This window comes from Notolepis coatsorum, assembly GCF_963971535.1.
Source record: "Notolepis coatsorum genome assembly, chromosome: 7".
NCBI lineage: Eukaryota > Metazoa > Chordata > Actinopteri > Aulopiformes > Paralepididae > Notolepis > Notolepis coatsorum.
In genome coordinates, this window is record NC_140171.1 from 89,991,104 (window position 1) to 90,013,798 (window position 22,695).

The 22,695-nt window shown below is 45.2% G+C and overlaps 1 protein-coding gene across 1 annotated transcript in view; it reads right to left on the reverse strand.

Annotated features, from left to right (window-relative positions):
- The window catches only part of LOC311231314 (EGF-containing fibulin-like extracellular matrix protein 1), a 274,116-nt gene that overhangs the window by 211,053 nt on the left and 40,368 nt on the right, over nt 1–22,695 (reverse strand). The window contains exons 3-4 of the mRNA XM_084317859.1: nt 9,171–9,216; nt 3,809–4,120 (exon numbers count right to left, since the gene is read on the reverse strand). Coding sequence (XP_084173985.1) covers nt 3,809–4,120; nt 9,171–9,216 — 358 coding nt within the window. The remainder of the gene's footprint in view (nt 1–3,808; nt 4,121–9,170; nt 9,217–22,695) is intronic.

Below are 22,695 nucleotides of genomic sequence, written 5' to 3' on the forward strand. Positions count from 1 at the left end.
AGGTTCGTGTTAACGTTAGATAATGTACAAAATAAACGTATTACGGTGCTTTTAGACGTCGCTCTTTTATTTTGAAATCCCCCGACCGGAAGTCAAAATAATGCTTCTTTTTCTGCTTGTTATCAATGGGTTGGTTGAGAAGGGAAGTTTCATCTATCTAGGGACCTAGCTACATCCGGGGTACAATGTTGCACAGGCTGCACATCGATGTTGCAGAAGCATAAAGGCAGTGTCTGCAACACTGTTGCTTTGTCAATGTTGTGTTGCAGTTGCTTTGCAGTTTCTGTAGCATGCAGAGGCCTTAACGCGTGGGAGGCTCACGCTGCCCCCCGATACTTCCTGTTTCCGCTGCACTGGCGTCACCCAACCGACCTGTAGGAGTCGCTGTCCACAACGTCCAATCCCCACCCACCGGCTTTCCCACCCTCTAACACTGCCAATTGTGTTAGTATGACGGCCGGCCAAGAAAAATGCATGCATGCACATTTTCTAATAACAGCATTATTAGACATGCCAATCCAACGAAAGACGCGCTGGTCGCGCTGGAGAAAATAAAAGAAAAGATGTTGCGTTTGTCTTTTACGTGTTATTTGTTATTCTAAGATGCTAATTCATCTGTATCTGGATAACCAATGAACGGATTTTGTCGAGGCAGGTAGCGTTATTTCGGGGAAATTGATATCTATAGTCTGTTATATTTTTCGTCCATGAAAAATGAAGGCTCTAATTATTATTATTCATTCATTATTATTCTCGAGCAATAATAATAATTAGAGCCTCCATTTTTCATGGACGAAAAATATACCAGACTATAGATATAAATTTTCCCGAAATAATGCTACCTGCCTCGACAAAATCCGTGCATTGGTTATCCAGATACATGAATTATCATCTCAGAATAAGTGGCTTTGTACTAGCCACGTAGGGAGTTAGGCAATGCTCTAAAAGCTGTCCGCTGGATGAGAATTCTATCCTAGCCTACTATTACACAAACGGTCTTCATTAGATAAACCAATAGATACAAAACATTGTGTATGACAAAATAAATATGGGCTGTTTTAAATTGTGTGAATAGTTGTTGTGAGTACTCGCACTATGTTTCAATATAATCCGTTTTACCATTCATTCATTATAAACACAGACGTAAGGTGTCCACCGCGCTCAGAACGTCCAATTCTATTAACACATTTTTTTAAGCTACGGCCAAAATGCGTGGTGACGTGTTGACCAATTTCGGAGGGGGATCCCAATGATATATAAAAAAAAACGTACTGTCAGTTCATTTCCAAGGGATATGTTCACGCGCACAGCAAGTTTCACCAGTTCCCGGCATTTTTAACCAGTGGAGAAAGGTAAGAGAGATTTCCCTATCCTTTTCTTATATGAATTATTCAACGTTACTAAAACATACCTGGTGATCAACTACAGTTTGTTGTGAGCATTAGGATATGTGTAGTGTTTTGATACAACGATTATTGGTGATGAAGCGAAATGTTGTATATTATATATATATAATACAATGGTATAATTAAAACCATGATCTCCATGGTAATACCATGATATAATCCAATTTAAAACATGTTTCTGATGGTAATACCATGATATAATCCAATTTATACCATGATTCTGATGGTAATACCATGGTATAATCCAATTTAAACCATGATCCCCATGGTAATACCATGCTATGCTGATAACAAACTATCATTACACATGGGCAAAACAGAGTCCATTCTCTTCGGTTCAAATAACAAACTCAGCAAGACCGACGGCTTCTCAGTTACAGTGGGTGACAATATTGTCACAAGGAAAGATGAAATTACCTACCTGGGGTCCATCCTAGAGGCTAATCTCTCCTGTGACAAAATGGCATCCAATGTAATAAAAAAAGTCAACCAACGAACTCGATTCTTGTACCGGATCTCCTCTCTGGTAAACAAGAACACCCTGAAGACTCTGGCAGGAGCACTCATTCAGGGGTACTACGACTATGCTTGCACCTCATGGTACCAAAGCACCTCAAAGGCGCTAAAAACAAAATTACAAACATCTCAAAACAAACTGGTCAGACTACTGCTTGACCTTACTCCTAGAACCCACCTCACCCCTGCCCACTTCGACAACCTAGGATGGCTTAGAGTAGACGACAGAGTACAACAACTTGCAATGGGCCTGGTCTACAAGATACACTACACGACCAAGGTACCCATGTACATGTCAAAATACTTCCCAAAGGTCAGTGAATACCACGATCACAACACCAGAGGGAGCTCCACAAATCATGTCAAACCCAGATTCGGCTCAAATAAGGGACTAAACACGTTTCGCAATTATGCCACATCAATGTGGAACGCCCTACCCAAAGCTGTAAAGGAATGTGGATCACTACCCACTTTCAAAACCTCTCTCAAGGGACACCTACGGGAGACTGCAATTCAACACTGGCCCCTGTAAATATCCTAACCCAATCATTCCAACCCCCTCCAATGTACAGTCATTTACCTAGTATGGTTTTGTCAATAGTTCAATGTACAATTGTGTTTGTTTGTACAGTGTCTCCTCCCCCCCCCCCTCAATGTACAGTGTTACTTGTTTATACAGTATGCCCCCCGCCCCCCCCCCCCCCCCCCAACCACCTCCAATGTAAATTACCCAGTATGGTTGTCAATATCCCAATGTACCCAACCCCCCCCACCCAACCTCCAATGTACAGTTTCTACGTCAAATGTATATACTCCCTTTTCTTGACTCCTTCTGTATCACAAACAGTACTGTATTTGCAAATCTGGTATGTCATAAATGTATAGATGTAGCAGTACTGACTATCTGTATGTCATGTATGTCATATATGTCTATATGAATTGAAAATGGGGGACCCTGATGGAAACAAGACAAACGTCTTTCTCAGGTCTGCATCCCCTTAACAATTGTATGTATTGAGCCGTACTGTATTGTACCCATTCTGCAATCTGTTAAATAAAGTTTTCATTCATTCATTCATTCTATCATATAATCCAATTTAAACCGTGATCCTGTGGTAATACCATGATATAATCCCATTTAAACCATGATCTCTGTGGTAATACCATGATATAATCCAATTTAAACCATGTTTCTGATGGTAATACTATGATATAATCCAATTTATACCATGATTCTGATGGTAATACCATGGTATAATCCAATTTAAACCATGATCAAAATACCACGATAGATTTGTCTACAGAGCCTTTACAGAGAGAGTCTGCTTGTTCTTCTAATAAACTGCCTACGTGACTCGCAACTCGCGTCCTTCGGAAAACAAAGTGCCACTCGACTCATCTCTCACAGCGTACACGGCCCGTGGACATAAAGAGGACTAATTTGCCATCACCTTATCGGTCCCTCCCACGAGAAGAAACAATACGGTGGAGAGGGGAGGGAGAGAACATGGTTGAGGAATGTGTTGTTGGCTACCATCTCTTTCCCAGCGCTCGCGTTGGCCGTCACCCCAAATGTTGATTGAATGGTTTATGTAACTGCAATTGTTTGCCTCCACCAACCAGGATTTGGCGAGTCGCAACTTGCCGAGGAGCTCTCGCTGCTCGCCGCGTGGGAGATCGCAGCACGCAGTCAAGACTCACACACACGCACGCACACACTCACTCACTCACGCATGCACGCACGCTCACACACACACACACACACACATGTACACTGGCGAGCAATTTTGGCAGCAGTCTTCACAAGTAAAGACAAATAATATATAAGAGAGAGAGAGAGAGAGAGAGAGAGAGAGAGAGAGAGAGAGAGAGAGAGAGACACTTACCTCTGCAGTAGTTCAGCTCATCAGCCATGAAGCCCACAGCACACTGGACAGGGTTGAGGCTGGCTACGCTGCTGCCTTGACCTCCGCTGCTCTGGACCCCCCCCCGCTGGCTGGGAGAGGCGGGAAGGGCCTCCGCCGGGCGTGCAGGTACCGCCAGCTCCTCTGTCAACGGGCCCCCCGTGGTGGTGTCCCCTTCCCCGTTGCTGACGATGATCTGGGCATTCTGCGGCAGGCAGAAGTAACCGCCGAAGTGGTTGATGCATCTCATGCCCCCTTTGCAGGCGTCTGGCACAGTGGAGCACTCGTTGATGTCTGGGAATCATATCCCAAGGATTAATGGTAAATAAATGGCTGAGTTTATATAGCAGCTTTTATCCAAAGCACTTTACAATTTTGTTCCTCACATTTTACCCATTCACTCACACGTTCACACACCGACGGCGGAGGCAACCATGCAAGGTGCCAACCTGCTCATCAGGAGCAATTAGGGGTTAAGTGTCTTGCTCAAGGACACTTCGACACGCTGCCCGGGAGGAGCAGGAATCGAACCGGGGGCCCTTAAAACTTATAAAGCTTATAAATATAAAGCTTGTATCCAAATCGCTTTACAATTTTGTTCCTCACCTTCACACACACAACAGCGGAGGCGACCATGCAAGGTGCCAACCTGCTCATCAGGAGCAATTAGGGACACAAAAGTGTCTTGCTCAAGGACACTTCAACACTCTGCCCAGGAGGAGCGGGAATCGAACTGGGAGCCTTCCGATCACTAGACGACCGCTCTACCTCACTGTGGCCTCTATACTCACTGTGGCCTCTATACTCACTGTCACCTCTATACCCACTGTGGCCTCTATACTCACTGTCACCTCTATACCCACTGTGGCCTCTATACTCACTGTGGCCTCTATACTCACTGTCACCTCTATACCCACTGTGGCCTCTATACTCACTGTGGCCTCTATACTCACTGTGGCCTCTATACTCACTGTGGCCTCTATACTCACTGTGGCCTCTATACTCACTGTCGCCTCTATACTCACTGTCGCCTCTATACTCACTGTCATCTCTATACTCACTGTCGCCTCTATACTCACTGTCGTCTCTATACTCACTGTCGCCTCTATACTCACTGTGGCCTCTATACTCACTGTGGCCTCTATACTCACTGTGGCCTCTATACTCACTGTGGCCTCTATACTCACTGTCGCCTCTATACTCACTGTCGCCTCTATACTCACTGTCATCTCTATACTCACTGTCGCCTCTATACTCACTGTCGTCTCTATACTCACTGTCGCCTCTATACTCACTGTGGCCTCTATACTCACTGTCACCTCTATACCCACTGTCACCTCTATACCCATTGTCACCTCTATACCCACTGTGGCCTCTATACTCACTGTCGCCTCTATACTCACTGTCATCTCTATACTCACTGTCATCTCTATACTCACTGTCGTCTCTATACTCACTGTCGCCTCTATACTCACTGTGGCCTCTATACTCTGTCGCCTCTATACTCACTGTGGCCTCTATACTCACTGTGGCCTCTATACTCACTGTCATCTCTATACTCACTGTCGCCTCTATACTCACTGTCGTCTCTATACTCACTGTCGCCTCTATACTCACTGTGGCCTCTATACTCTGTCGCCTCTATACCCACTGTGGCCTCTATACTCACTGTGGCCTCTATACCCACTGTGGCCTCTATACTCACTGTGGCCTCTATACTCACTGTGGCCTCTATACTCACTGTGGCCTCTATACTCACTGTGGCCTCTATACTCACTGTTGTCTCTATACTCACTGTGGCCTCTACTCACTGTCGTCTCTATACTCACTGTGGCCTCTATACTCACTGTGGCCTCTATACTCACTGTTGTCTCTATACTCACTGTGGCCTCTACTCACTGTCGTCTCTATACTCACTGTCGCCTCTATACTCTCTGTCGCCTCTATACCCACTGTTGCCTATATACCCACTGTGGCCTCTATACTCACTGTCGCCTCTATACCAACTGTCGTCTCTATACTCACTGTGGCCTCTATACCTACTGTGGCCTCTATACTCACTGTGGCCTCTATACCCACTGTGGCCTCTATACCCACTGTGGCCTCTATACTCACTGTGGCCTCTATACCCACTGTGGCCTCTATACTCACTGTGGCATCTATACTCTGTCGCCTCTATACCCACTGTCGCCTCTATACTCACTGTGGCCTCTATACCCACTGTGGCCTCTATACTCTGTCGCCTCTATACCTACTGTGGCCTCTATACTCACTGTCACCTCTATACTCACTGTGGCCTCTATACTCACTGTGGCCTCTATACTCACTGTGGCCTCTATACTCACTGTGGCCTCTATACTCACTGTGGCCTCTATACCCACTGTGGCCTCTATACTCTCTGTGGCCTCTATACTCACTGTGGCCTCTATACTCACTGTGGCCTCTATACTCACTGTGGCCTCTATACTCACTGTCGCCTCTATACCCACTGTCGTCTCTATACTCACTGTCACCTCTATACTCACTGTGGCCTCTATACTCACTGTGGCCTCTATACCCACTGTCACCTCTATACCCACTGTCACCTCTATACCCACTGTCGCCTCTATACCCACTGTTGTCTCTATACCCACTGTCGCCTCTATACTCACTGTCGCCTCTATACCCACTGTCGTCTCTATACTCACTGTCGCCTCTATACCCACTGTCGCCTCTATACCCACTGTTGCCTCCAAATACTCTATATTTGTTCCTTCATTTTACTACATGTCTTGTGTATGTACGTGACAAATAAATCTCTTGAATCTTGAACCCCTCTGTTTCAGTCCTGTTCTCATTCTAGCAGCCTCTATACCCCTCTGTTTCAGCCATGTTCTCATTCTAGCAGCCTCTATACGTCTCTGTTCCAGTCCTGTCCTCATTCTAGCAGACTATGTACCTCTGTTTCAGTCCTGTCCTCATTCTAGCAGCCTCTATACCTCTCTGTTTCAGTCCTGTTCTCATTCTAGCAGACTCTGTACCTCTCTGTTTCAGTCCTGTCCTCATTCTAGCAGCCAGTCTATACCTCTCTGTTTCAGTCCTGTTCTCATTCTAGCAGCCTCTCTGTTTCAGTCCTGTTCTCATTCTAGCAGCCTCTCTGTTTCAGTCCTGTTCTCATTCTAGCAGCCTCTCTGTTTCAGTCCTGTCCTCATTCTAGCAGCCACTATACATCTCTGTTTCGGTCCTGTTCTCATTCTAGCAGACTCTGTACCTCTCTGTTTCAGTCCTGTCCTCATTCTAGCAGCCAGTCTATACCTCTCTGTTTCAGTCCTGTTAACATTCTAGCAGCCTCTCTGTTTCAGTCCTGTTCTCATTCTAGCAGCCTCTCTGTTTCAGTTCTGTTCTCATTCTAGCAGCCTCTCTGTTTCAGTCCTGTCCTCATTCTAGCAGCCTCTATACCTCTCTGTTTCGGCCCTGTTCTCATTCTAGCAGACTCTGTTCCTCTCTGTTTCAGTCCTGTCCTCATTCTAGCAGCCTATATACCTCTCTGTTTCAGTCCTGTTCTCATTCTAGCAGCCTCTCTGTTTCAGTCCTGTTCTCGACAGGCTGTTTCTGTGTCTGTGCCTTTAAATTAGGGGTGGACGGTATAAACGGTATACGGTATCGGTATTAATTTGCTCTACGGTATGGATTTTGACTATACCGTTTAACCAGTAGAGCAGCTCTAAAATAGCAATGACGTCATGTAACCACAGCGCGACTATTTCAATCGCATTTGCCCCTAAAAATAGATAGAATTAGTCATAGATAATAGATATGTGCAAACTGGAAAAAGTTATTTAGGAGGCTTCGCGCAGTGGGCGTGTCAACACGCAATTGTCATTTCATAATAAACACATATCACCGCGGCGCACAGCAAGTTTCAATTTCAGTTCCTGGCATTTTTAACCAGTGGAGAAAGGTAAGATATTTCCCTATCGTTTTTCTTATATGAATTATTCTACGTTAATAAAACATACCTGGTGATCAACTACAGTTTGCTGTAAACATTACGATATGTGTGTAGTGTTATGATAACGACGGCAGCAGCGGGAGCCGGGAGGAAGGCGTGCAGCAGTGAATTTGCGAATAGCATGCAGCTGCAGAGCCGCAGAGCCAGTGGCTCTTTCAGGTCTGGTCACAGGCCCGTCAAACAGCGCCCCCCCACCCTTGCGCCGTTCTGACCCCCATTGTCTCTAAGCATTTTGTGTGTCAATTTGTTGACACATGTGTCAATTTGTTGACACAATTGTCAATTCTTAAAGCTGAGGATGAGTGGCACCTTTGTCTCAATTCTTATTCAATTCAATTCGCTCTGCGGCTCTGCAGCTACATATGCTTCTAGCAAAATCCAGCCCCGCTGTTTGCAATGGGAGCAGGAGTCTCGACTCGGGACTTATTTTATTTGGAATATAATGACTTTATATGCAAAAGTAGCCTAGTTTTAAGTTAAAATATTATAAATCTACATGCCTTGAGGATGTCATTCTTTATATAGCCTGCCTATCAGGCAAAAAAAAATATTCTAACAGAAACACTGATACCGTGATATATACCGTTACCGTCTATGCTTCAAATTATACCGTGATATAAATTTTAGACCATACCGTCCACCCCTACTTTAAATTGAGCTGCTCTCGCACCCCTACACTGCGCACCGGAACTGCCAAACGAGGCATTGCAGATCAAATATAACTCAAGATCCAGCAATATCATATCCACATTTATTTTAGGTTGACATGCAGAAACATATTTTAGGTTAAACTTCAGGTTGAAAAGAACATGTTTTTCACACACGAGTCAAGGACCGCACGTTGCACTCTGGAACTGCGCATGGGCAGCTCACAGTCGAAATCACACTGTCAAACTAGGCATTGCAGATCAAATATGCCTCAAGATCCAGCAATATTATATCCAACTTACTGCTAAAGATTTCTGTTGGTTCACATGCATACACAAATCAAAGACCACGCCTTGCAATGAGCATTTTCACATAAAGACGGAAGTCCAAACGTCTTGTTTAAAGACAGTTTCTGAATACGGCTGTGTGTAAAATCGGACTGGATTGTCTTATTTCACAGCATGGATGTTAGAACCATGTTAGGGCCATCAGAGACCCACATGCATGTGCAAAATCACTGAAAGGGTGAGTTTTTCACAATATGGGACCTTTAAGAACATTGGAAAAGAGCTTGCATAATATTGTATATACTGATGAAAGATGTGTACAAGAATAGGACAATTACTTATTACCAGACCATGAAGATTCTACAACTGCTATATTTTGGGTAATTTATAGGTTCATTTTGGGTCATTCATATCTTACCTTTGCATTCTTGTTCTTCAATGTTGAATTCGTAGCCATCTGTACACTGTTCAGATCAAAACAGTTATTGGATTAATCGACAAATTGAACAACGGAATAGTCTGGTTGTATCAATGCAACCTTTTGCTTTGGATATGCTGTGGTAGTATGATTTATTTATTTATCAAAAAAAAGATCTTTACAGTCAATCACCACCCTGCTGGGTACAGTTACTGTATACATGCATCCGGAAAGTATTCATACTCCTTCACTTTTTCCACATTTTGTTAAGTTACAGCCGTATTCCAAAATGGATTAAATATTTGTTCCCCGTCAAACTTCTACACACAATACCCAATAATGACAAAGTGAAAATTTATATATTTTTTTAAAGAATAAATGGATAGGTACATAAGTATTCACACCCTTTACTCAATACTTCACAATATACTTCACTCAATGGGGAGCGACGACGCCTCTCTCGCGTACAACTATACAAGCAAAACTGTACATTGGAATATTGACAAGACCATACTTGGTGATTTACTGTACATTGGAGGGGGTTGTGTTAGGACATTTACAGGGGCCAGTTTCGAATTGCAGTCTCCCGTAGGTGTTTTTTGAGAGTGTTTTTGAAAGTGGGTAGTGATTCACATTCCTTTACAGCTTTGGGTAGGGCGTTCCACATTGATGTGGCATAATTGCTAAACGTGTTTAGTCCCTTGTTTGAGCCGAATCTGGGTTTAACATGATTTGTGGAGCTCCCTCTGGTGTTGTGATCATGGTATTCACTGACCTTTGGGAAGTATTTTGACATGTACATGGGTACCTTGGTCGTGTAGTGTATCTTGTAGACCATGCCCATTGCAAGTTGCTGTACTCTGTCGTCTACTCTAAGCCATCCTAGGTTGTCAAAGTGGGCAGGGGTGAGGTGGGTTCTAGGAGTAAGGTCAAGCAGTAGTCTGACCAGTTTGTTTTGAGATGTTTGTAATTTTGTTTTTAGCGCCTTTGAGGTGCTTTGGTACCATGAAGTGCAAGCATAGTCGTAGTACCCTTGAATGAGTGCTCCTGCCAGAGTCTTCAGGGTATTCTTGTTTACCAGTGAGGAGCGGGGTACATTTGTCGAGCTTTTAGCTCCCGCTCAGCTCCTGTTGTGCAGAATGACGCTGAGCGGCAGCTAACACGATATAGAACGATAGGTTATGAATATAACCGTAGTTCTATGAGTGTTAGTGACGCTCAGCGTCTAGACGCCACTGCGGCCCTTGATCTTTCCTTGTGGTGAAATGATTTGAGAAGGAGATGAGTGTGTGGCCCCACCCCTGCTTATGTAGGTAGCAGATGGGGGTGTGGTCAGACGGATGTTGGTATGTAAAGGTACATTGTGAAGTTTTTATTCAGTGCATATACACTGGAGCGAGATATGTGCAGAATGACGCTGAGCGTCACTAACACTCATAGAACTACGGTTATATTCATAACCTATCGTTATATAGGACCTGCAGGGGTGGTAGTGCAATACCCGTAGTACGCTCGGCTGAGCGTACCACTCTCTGTAGGGCCTTCTTGTCCTGTGCCATGCTGTTTCCATACCAGGCAGTGATGTTTCCAGTCAAGATGCTCTCTACAGCTCCGGAGTAGAAGGACTGGAGTATCTTCTCCGATACTCTGAACTTCCTTAACCTGTTCCACACGATGTGAAAATCCGCATAAAATATATACCTAGGTAAATGGAATATTGCTCCACTTCTACAAGGGCTATTTGCATATTCTTGGTATCTAGGTACATCTATGGACCTCAGGGAATGTATTCACAGTGTCAGAAATATTGTGTCTATTAGTAGGCTTGCTTAAATTGTGATGAAACAAAGGAGAATATGAATTATGATTTTTCTTTGGATCTTTGACAGTGAATAACACCATGATAATAATGACCAAACTTAAAGAACTGCCACTGATCTCGTTCAGTACCTTCTTGAGATCATGTGTACAAATAATCTAAGGAAATTAATAAAGGGAAGATGATAAAACCGAAGGTTCTGTAGATACAGTACTGAATTCTCCCATCCGGACCAATGCAATTTGAAATATTATTATAGAATATAGAATATTATGCTTATACATTACCTTATTATAGCCAATTTGCACATTTATATATATATATACATATATTATCTTTCAAATGCCCGAGTTCAATTTGGATTTAGTATCACCAGGCGTGCATAAGAACAGATAATGATATCTACTGTAATCTAGTGTACTTTTTTATTTCCCCCACAGTGTAACCGTTTTGAAACTAATTTCATATCTAATTGTTCCTACATGCTAACAATAGGGAGGAGAAACTAACTGCGTTTCAATATTTGTCAAAAACGTTACCTTTTGTGGCTTATTATTGCGAATCATAACAATTATTGATATGATTCATTCAGAACGCTGAACTTTGAACCCCCCAGTCTCTGACAGGAAGTGTAGTTCGGAAAAATCGCTGGTCGACAGCTATGCATGGCCTCTACAAAATGGCAGCAAAAAGTCTACAATTCCCATGGTTAAAAATTTTCATTTCCGTTTCAGACTTGGACTAGACGATCGAAAATCGAAAACTTAAAACTATCTAAGGACACTTTTAACCTATTGCTAAACTAACGTATTGATGATAATGTACATTCTACATGCTTTTGTGACATGTTAGTGATGTTAATACTTGAAAACGTTTTGATTTTAAAATCGCAATTTTTTTTGCATCACTCTGAAAAATATGGATCTATCACCATAAAGTCATTTTGGGGTCGGTACCGACCCTAAGGGGTGGCCTTTTTTACGACTGAGTCTATGTGTGTTGTCCATGTCAGATCCTCTGAGATGTGGACCCCCAGGTACTTGAAGCTGCTCACCCTGTCCACGGTAGCCCCGTTTATCCTCAGTGGTATGTGTGTCCCCTGCTGTTTTCTCCTAAAATCCACGATCATGTGTACATTGTGTTTTACCAATGTTCAGGAGCAGGCTGTTGTCCTGGCACCAGCATTCCAGTACCTCAACCTCCTCCCGGTAGGCCTTCTCGTCGTTGTCCGAGATCAGCCCCCCCCTCCACTGTGTCGTCCGCAAACTTCACTATGGAGTTGGAGCTGAACTTGGCCACACAGTCATGTGTGTATAGTGAATACAGCAGGGGGCTCAGAACACAGCCCTGGGGGGACCCGATGCTCAGGGTGATGGTGTTGGAGGTCTGACCCCCCACCCTGACCGCCTGGGGCCTTTCACTCAGAAAGTCCAGTATCCAGGCGCTCAGAGTGGAGCTCAGACCCAGCTTGATCAGCTTGTCCACCAGTCTGGTGGGGACTATGGTGTTGAACGCTGAGCTGTAGTCAATGAACAACAGTCTCACCTAGACCGCCAGAAGTCTCACATAGCCCCCATTCTGGCGGTCTAGGTGAGAGAGGGTGCTGTGCAGTACTTGGGAGACCGCATCATCAGTGGACCTGTTTGGCCTGTATGCAAATTGCATAGGGTCCATATCACTGGGGAGGGAAGCACAAATGTGATCCTTAACCAGCCTCTCAAAACATTTCATGGCCACAGAGGTGAGTGCCACCGGTCTGTAGTCATTGAGACCTGTTGGGGAGGATTTCTTTGGTACCGGGATAATAGTAGACACCTTGAAGCAGGCAGGTACCACGGATTCCGCCAGGGATACAGATCTACAGACCTAGATCATGAGGCTATTGAAACTGTTTTTGTAGAAATTCTATTTGAAAGGGCTAAATCTGTTCTAGTCGGCACAATTTACAGACCGCCAGACCAAAATGGCTTTTATGATGTGTTGGATGCGTGCTTAGCTGGAGCTGAGGATGCAGAAATGATTCTTATTGGGGATTGGAACACGGATATGCAACAAAAAGATGCACCCGTCTTCAAATCCTACAATAGGTTTTGTGATCTGCACGGCCTCAGCCAGCTAATCACCCAACCCACACGTGTATGTGAGTCAACTCAGACTACCATTGACCTCATCCTGACCTCTGACAAGTCCAAGATCTCCAATAAAGGGGTTATAGCATGCGGGCTAAGTGATCATTATATGATATGCTGTACCCGCAAAAAGCTAAAACAAAAGGCTGGCTGTCACAAAACAGTCACATCTAGAGACCTCAAAACCTACTCTAGCGAGGCCTTTAACCTTGAACTGGAGAGTCTGGACTGGTCAGATGAGCTCAATGGTACACTGGTTGAAGAAACATGGCTTGGTTTCAAAACCAAATTTTCAACGATATTAACACTTTCCGTGCCACTCACGAGATATCTCGTGTTTTTCTCTAATTTTTTTTTTTTTTACTTTTTAACTTTTTTTTTTAACTTTTTTCTTTTCATGTCAACGTTCACACGCACAATATATGCTTACCTAGGATTTGACTTGATTCAACAACAAAGCAGTCGGAGCAATGACAAGCCGAAAATTGTCGAAATTGTAGTTATTTGAAGTTTGGATTTTTTTTTACGACTGAGGTAGGTAAATAAAATTTCTTGAGACTAAAGTACCGAAAAAAGGTACCGTTGGGTACCGGTATCGATTCACAGGTACCGGTACCGGTTCAAATGTGAAAGGTACCCATCCCTAACTGGATCCCCCCGGAAAAAGGGGGCCCGGAGAGGTCCATGACGCCACAGCATCAAGACCTCACCAGGCGGTCACTAGTGACACCGCCCCCCACATCGCCAGCGTATTCAGACAGGGCCCATCCAAGAGCGGGCCCTTCCCCCCACTAGCATGCCGCCTGGCACACTGACCCTGACATACTCAGGCAGTCAGCACGGCTGTAACTCGAAGCACTCAAGAGGCTACACTACAGCGGGAGCAGGCAGCGCACCGGGGAGACGACCTCCAGAAGAGGTCGATCCCTCAATCCAGGCAGCAGGCACTTGACCCGAGCCTGGAGCACTGCGGACGAGACAGGCGCCAAGGGGTCAACTGAAAACAGCACCCCGGCGGAAGGGGCGTATGATGGCATTGTTGAGCACCATGACAAAGCCTCCACCAAAAAACCCAGACTCTCCAGAAGGTCCGAGGCAGAGAAGGCTGACACGATTGGCAGACATCATGAACGTGCAGGGGCACACTCAACCGGGTAACCAACACACCAGGGAATCATCCACCCTCTACATGCGGTGGTTGTTCCTATAACCCCTCAGGAAAAAACTCCAAAACACACCTGCGGGTATACACTGGCTATACCGCAGTACAAGTGTTTCAGTTTTCAAAAAGGGTTATCCCAGGCCTACGGGTCAACGAAAACGACTTCGGACCGGGCCCGGCGGACCGGAACGTACACAGGGATGCCAGAGGAGTACTACAAAACCCACCTCAACAGCCCCCTCTCAGCCATGCGTAAGCGGGAGAAGAGAGGGGCGAAAGGAATGGAGAACCAGCCCCTTTATGACAGGGTCTCCATAACGCCCAACCCTGTGACACCCGGGCCGACCCAGCATTTTTCCCCCTGAAAAAAGAACAAGTCCCTCAGGGTACCAGAACAGAAGATCTGCGTCCCCGGCAGACAACGGGTTAACTGACCTGGACCAGCGTGACCAGAACCAGTCCCGTGCCCTAATCACGCCGACATCCCCATTCCAGGAGAGGGAGTAGGTACGCGTGTCGATCTAAAACATTATAGAGGGCGCCACCCAGACGGTCCTATTCGTACCGTGCTCAGTGGCCCACCCCAAGGGCGTGAGACCCCTCTACCTATGCTTTGATCTATTCCGTTAACATCCCCCAGATATGAACGAGAATTCATCGAGACAAACCTAGTAAACTGGCGCTCGGAAGAGACAAACTCCATCCCCTATAAATACGCAGTTTTAATAACCAGCAACCAAGGCGCACCAGCCTCATGCGTGATTCCTATCAGAAACACCCAGAGCCAGCACTATGTACGCGTTGAGACCCAAAACACATCAATGGATAGTCTAACAAGACACCAGATACCGTTCCTCCAAGCCGCCTGGGGAACGACAAGAAGCCGCTTTTTAATTTTACCTTTTTCAGAAAAAGAAAAAATTATACGGACATGGGTCCCATGCAGGCCACGTGAGCGGATCGGCGCGGGCGAGAAATCCGCTCTTCGCTCTTTTTTTTTGATCCACTTTTTCTCCCATTTTTCCATATTTTCTCCCATCCCAATTTCGTATCATCCAATTCAACCCTCCCCTGTCACAAACGCTGTTTCTTGCCTCCCACAAGCCGGCTGCAATGTGGACTAAGTCATACATAGCACAAGTCCCCTCCGGTACTTGAGGTAACAGCAGTCACATCTTTTCACCTGCGCAGCTCGATCTCTCAGTGTCGAGGAGTAACGCGTGGGAGGCTCACGCTGCCCCCGACACTTCCTGATTCTACTGCGCAGGCGCACCAACCGACTTGTAGGAGTCGCTTGTTCACAACGTTCGATCCCCACCCTTCAGTTTTCCCTCCCCGTAATACGGCCAATGTGTATTACTGCGGACGACCAGCCAAACTGAAAAACAATGTGGAGAGCTGGATTCGAACACGCGAATCCTAGCGTCTCCACACTGGTGGCGAGTGCCTTGCCCACTACACCACCTAGCCGCCCTCGCTCTTCGATCTTTAAAGCTTGGTCCGCTCCGCTAATCGCTCATGTTGACCCCGCCCCCAAGTCGCTCTCCGCTCGCTCACCACTCAACTTGAATCGAGCGCTCCCCGCGCCACATCGCTCAGCAGATTATTTTTATTTTTTTTGGAGCATGGTGTAAATTAGCTCAAACTACAACAGTCTACACCCCCTGGGCCCCTTAACAATTGTTTGTATTGAGCCGCATTGTAATTGTACCCATTCTGCAATGTTAAATAACGTTGTTTATCCATTCACTAGCTCTATTAAGCGATGATAGCTAGCCTAGCCACAATGCTATGGTCGCTGCCATTAACGTTAGCATGTAAGCTAACGACAACAACAATGGCGTCAAAACTTTTTCTAACAGGATGTGAGTGACAAGCCTGAACAGGATATCACAGGTTCACCCTTCTCATTGGTTGAAAATGGCCTTCATGTTTGTACATCGCCATCTGTTGCTTTGGCATTGTACTACATGTATATTACATCAGTGTTAAACCACTGTGAGCGGCCTGGAGTGGATTGGAGCGAAGGAGAACTCTCGCTCCGGACGTCGCACCGACCCATTTTAAAACCCACTCCTCGCTCACGTCAAAACCGCCCACTCCGCTCCCGTGCACTGGTCCCATGCGACGCGGCTGAGGGAAACACCACCCCGTCAACCACACTTCATAAGAGGGGACGGTGAGCGACGTACCCCTATGACGGGGGGAAACCCATGACTCAACAGACCTATAAGGCGAGGAGTCAGGGAAACCCTAAACAATACCCTGTCCACCTACTCCAAAAAGGAGAGGACGGGGAACCCCCAGAGAGACTTCCCACGCGAGCTGTATAGATTGAAAAGAAATATTGCAACATTGAGCTATGTAACACTTGGGTTAGGGCTCTCCGAGGAGGAGGCTCTGAACCAATACACACTTAATAATCGAATTGAATCGAATACACATACAATAGAGCAGAACTCCTTTTTGAAGTTCTACTCATCTTGACAATCTGATGAGGAGGCTCTGAAACTCTGAGGAGGCTCCCTCACTGGGAAGGAGGGTCCGAACTCACAGAAGGCACTTCTCCCTGAGGAGGAGCTTCGTGAGAAGGAGCTCTGACAACTCCCTTAAACAGATCCATAACATGGAACCTGAACAACTCACGGAAGTCTTACCAATAGAAACGCGCTCAGTGACGTACTCTATGGCGGGGGAATTTCCGCGGTGCACACGCCCAATCTTTCAGGGCGTGGGACCAGGAACCCCCCCCCTACCCTGTAACGTGCCGAACAGCAACGTGACAGGAACCCTGATGGGCAGGGGGTTTTAACCCCTGACCAATCAGAAAAGGGGAGGAAAGGTTTACCAGTTCACCCCTTTATGACCCCTCACCCCTGATACGATGTAATGACAAAGTAGAGCATGACCCAGTCATAGCATGCTACATGAAGCATCTAACAGCTTCACATAGCTCATGTGCTAACCTGCTATCTGATTTTTACTAAGGAAAAAACACAGAACAGAGAGGGCCCCTTTAACACTTTCAGTGCCGGGCCGTGTTTTCCTTTTTACCCCGTTGATGCCACGGTCCACGGCCCATGTAACGTTAATATCGCCTAATCTATGTTTTAAATTATGCTATGTGTCTAATCTGCCCATCGCTTATCAAAGAATCATTTTCCAGTCAACATTGGCAAAGCAGATTGTGTTTTTATCGCTTCATTTCCTTTTTATAGCATTTTGAAAACCACTCTGTTTCGAAGAAAAAACAACACATTCCAAGGTAATCACCTTTTACTGGAATATTCATGAATGTTATCATTTGTCTGTCTATTTATGAATCGTTTTCAAATAAACGCTAGATGGTCGATAGTATATGTTTGCGCACGCACGCTTGTGCCGTGCGCTGATAATCGCTGCTATTATTTCCTCATGAAATAATACAATTACATTACAATGAAACAGCCATATCACATATAGTGGAAACGCTTATATCTCCATGAAAACGAGTCTGATTATCCTAACACTGATAACATAGATTCCTTACCTGACATCAGATGGTATCCAAATGGTATATTCCAATTCCTGATTCCAGACCATTCGAAAAAATCGATAAGTATATTGATCCAACGTGTGTACAGTATAACCCATGATTGCCGCGGCTCAGAGGCTCCAGAATGAACTATGTGGACTGGAATATTATTTTTTCATTGAGTCCATTCCAAAAGGGTGATTTACCATCTGAGAGACGATAGGGGGCGCTTTTTTCACATCTGATCGCCGGCGGCCCCTGGATCTCCAACGGTAGGCTCGCGTGATGCAATATGATTTCAGATCACTAAAAAAAAATTTAAATCAGAGAAAAGCCGTGACGTGGCTTTCAACGTCACAATCGTAAACCCGAGATTAGCCGTGAGTGGCGCTCAAAGTGTTAAGAGCCCCGGTACCAGACTTACACATGTGCTTCTGTGGGCCAAAACCTAACCCAGTTGTAGATCTCAACGACACACACAACCCTTCATCACAACAAAAAATGGCAAAAGTACACTCTTACTACAGAGGAACGCCGTTTTTCATAACGAGAGAGACATAAGTCCTTGATTACGTATTGGCCACAGGCCTTGCTAAGCACACATGATAGTGACCAAACAACCTTTTCCCTAGGAAAATAATCGTTTCTCAAGCGGAAGCACAACCCCAGCAACTTAAGCTGAGGGTTACATCGTATCCCCACAAACACAGTGACACAATATATTGTAAACAAACATGTCTGAGAGGAGGGGGGGAAGCCCCAGGGAAAACGGGGGGGTCACCCCTCCTACCTTACCCTTGATACGACCAGGTTGAACAGGTACCCCTGTTAATATGTGAACATGCTGTTCATTGTCATCACAGGCTGAGAAAAGGATTCATTCCTCAATCACATGTCACTAAGCATAGCTTCACAGGTTAATTAACCCACTTAGTTGTGAGTTCACCCACGTTACAAACGTTACATGAACACACATGTTCTCATCACAACTAACCAGTTCATTTTTACACATGTAAAAAACAACGCCGATTTTCTATGGAGAGAGAAGCTATACCAGTGACAAGACAATTCACACACAACACGCGTCATATCCTCAATGTATTGCAGCAACACACGTTTTGGAAACATCGTTATTACAAAACATTTAGAAGGGAAGGAAAGAAGAAGTGTTTAAAGTCCGGTCAGGACTCCTACCTCCACACTGAGCGCAGGCCGAGAGGACTGCAACACTGGTTAACGGGACACAGAGTCGAACCCGGCATCTCCTGCGTTGGTGACGAGGGTAATGTCCGCTACGCCACCCAGCCGCCGTTCTCCATGTTGACGAAGTCCTTGCTGGCATGGTACCCGGGTGTAGGGTCGACTAACATCCTCTGTCAAAGATGACGTCGTAGTCAGAGTGTTTAAGGCATGTTATAGTCACAGTTAGGGGTGGGAATCACCAGTTTAATCACGATACGATACGATATCGATTCTTTGGACAACGATACGATATTATCCGATATCACACAGTCTGCCACGATACGATACGATTCGATTCAGGTGCCTGCGATCGATATGAGACGATATTATGTGCCCATTTAATACAATCAGTAACATTTAAATCAACAAACAAAAAAGGCAATGGAAATATCATGAAATTTTTTTTGAGCTCTTCCAGACATTTAAATGAAAAACAATCTATTGTTTTTAATACAAATAGACCTCCTGTTCACTGTTTTTGGTTAATTTCTTTTTTTTTCTCGATATTAATATCCTATTCACTGTCACAGAGCTGTATTTTGGCTGGAAAAGCATATTGGGAGTCCCAAGGTGCAGTACCGGCCAGATCCTGTTAGTGGGGCTATCCCCGAGAATGCACCCTCCCAGTCCCCACTTCTCTCTGCCTATGGCTCTGGGTTAGCTTGTTAGCTCACGCTAAAGTAACGTTATCTTCGATCTTTAACGCGACGTGGGCATAATGGAGTGACGAGGATTGCAAAGCAGGTTAGATGCATTGGACCCGTTGTGGAATAAAACAGCAGGGACATGTTTTGGGTCACAGAATAGGCACACTAGTCTTGCTCTAGTGACGCTCTAGACGCTACTGGCAGCTGTTGATGTTAAACGGAGTTTGAGTTTCACAACACTGGGCGCGGGGCGATGACGTCGCCGTCGCCGGATTTTCAAAATAAGAGTATCGCAATATGAATCGATCTTTTTACGTGGCATCGATCCTATTTGATTATTGATAATAGATCGATATATCGATCTGGATCGATGTATCGTCCCACCCCTAGTCACAGTAACGTTCAACAGTGTAGCATTAAGCTAACAGCCGCCAGACTGATAGCAACAAGCTAACGTTTCCTAGCCTAGTGAACGCAACGAGCTAGCGCCGCAGCTAACAGCTGACTGGCTAACAACAGTAGGCCACAAACTAGCACGCCAGCTAAGCAGCTATCACCTGAACTGTACACAACAACATAATAAGCCACACTTCAGACAGGCCGCCGCCTGAGTCCCTCCTCATCCTAAGAGAGAAGAGAAAAAGAAATGTCAAACACAGTTTTCAACTGTGATTTACCAGACATACAGCGGAGTCGGCTCAATTCCCATACGGGCTGCAGCCGACTTGAGCATGGAACTACCGATAAAGAAGATCCATGCCCACATTTCCTCTTGCTTTAGGGTGTACTTCCACATTCATGTGAAAGATGGGGCCTGCACGGGACAGAGAAGCATCCGCTTGTCCAGAGAATCCCGGGTTCAACCAGGTCTCGGTCGCGGCCCACTAGTTTGACCATCATGGGCGTCAGACCAAGATCCTCCGTCCGCCACTTAAGAAGCCGAGCAGAGGACCCCAATCTGGGGCCGGCCTTCGTAAAATTGTCAGCTAACCCCCATAGCACTAGCAGACAACTAGTGCTCGCAAGCAAAACATTACTCACCCAGCTCGGAAGCAACCAGTTTCTCACAACAGCCGGTGCCTCCCACAGTCCAGCTGTATGACCGGAGGTTCAATACCTAACCAGCCGCAGCAAGGAGGACTGCAGGTGGGGAGTATATCAGCGATGCAAGCCCCTAATACGAAAAAGCCGGTGGAGGTCAGAATGATCATCATTAGGGATGGGTACCGAATTCGGTACTTTTGAGGTACCGAACCGAAACACGTCGGTACTACCGAGTATCGAATCAAGTGAGAAACCAAAAAAAAAAGAATAAAAAATATTTTCTTTCTTCTTTTTTTTCCTTTTTTCTTTTCATGTCAACGTTCACACGCACAATATATGCTTACCTAGGATTTGACTTGATTCAACAACAAAGCAGTCGGAGCAATGACAAGCCGAAAACTGTCGAAATTGTAGTTATTTGAAGTTTGGATTTTTTCTTTTTACGACTGAGGTAGGTAAATTAAATTTCTTGAGACTAAAGTACCGAAAAAAGGTACCGTTGGGTACCGGTATCGATTCACAGGTACCGGTACCGGTTCAAATGTGAAAGGTACCCATCCCTAATCATCATCTTCCAGACACTCCAGTGACGAAGACATTATCACCGAATTTTCTCGAAATAGTGAGAGAGAAAATAAAGATATAACATCAACGTATCTCCTTGTTCTTCCTTTCTTCAGATAAATACTTTCTTTCCCATTTCAAGTGATTGGTATACAGGCACTCTTCTTGGGGTGAAATTTGAGAAGGAGATGAGTGTGTGGCCCCACCCCTGCTTATGTAGGTAACAGATGGGGGTGTGGTCAGACGGATGTTGGTATGTAAAGGTACATTGTGAAGTTTTTATTCAGTGCATATACACTGGAGCGAGATATGTGCAGAATGACGCTGAGCGGCAGCTAACACGACATAGAACAAGAGGTGCAAATCCAGAGCCTGCAGAATAATGAAAGACCCTCACCACCCCAACAACAGCCTGTTCAAGCTGCTGCGGTCAGGCAAACGCCTGCGAACACCAGCAACTAGGACAGAGAGACTTCGGCTCAGCTTCTTCCCCCAGGCCATCAGAGCCTTGAACACTAAACTCTCCACACACAAGCACAGATGAGCACACACACAACACACACACTGTACACACTCACACACTAGCAGCCACTTTAACATGAGCACACACACACTCATGCTGCACACTCTCAAACTTATGGTCACTTTACAAAAGGAAAGGTCACTTTAAAAATAGTATAGTATAACTTGAGATTGTATAATATAGCATTGTATAGCAGTGTACATAAAGACCCAGTGCCTCATCCGTAGCTAACAGTGTATTGCACTATCACAGGACCTAACATGTCTTACCATGCTCTGTAAAAACTCATGTACATATACCGATATGCCCTACTTTGATTACTTGTATTATTGCACAATGTTGTTCTATTGGATTCTTATTATATTATTATTATTGTATTATGCACAATCGTTGCGGGCAAGACCCCCCGCATTTCACTGTATACTTGTGTCATAGTATTGTTAACTGACTACAAGAGGAGTATACGTTACGACATGTTTACGACAGTTACAGTAAGGGGGAGTGGCGCGAGAGGCAGGTATTGTTGGGATTGAGGAACCACCTGAGGTAGTAATAAAGCGTCTTGTTTACCAACCAACTGTTCCGTTGTCCGTTAATATCTAAGATATTACATGGTGTCAGAAGTGGTCGAGGATGGCAAAGTTTCAACCACCAGAGAGTTTTTGTTTCGAGAAACCCGCCGAATGGTCAGACTGGAAGAAACGGTTTACACGGTACAGGACAGCTACTAAGTTGGACAAAGAAGAAGGTCCAGTTCAAGTAAGCACGCTGGTGTATGCGCTCGGGAAGGAAGCAGAGAACATTCTCAGCTCTTTTACCTACGGGGAAGAGGAAGATGACTCGCAGTATGATGTTATACTGGCGAAATTTGATGCATATTT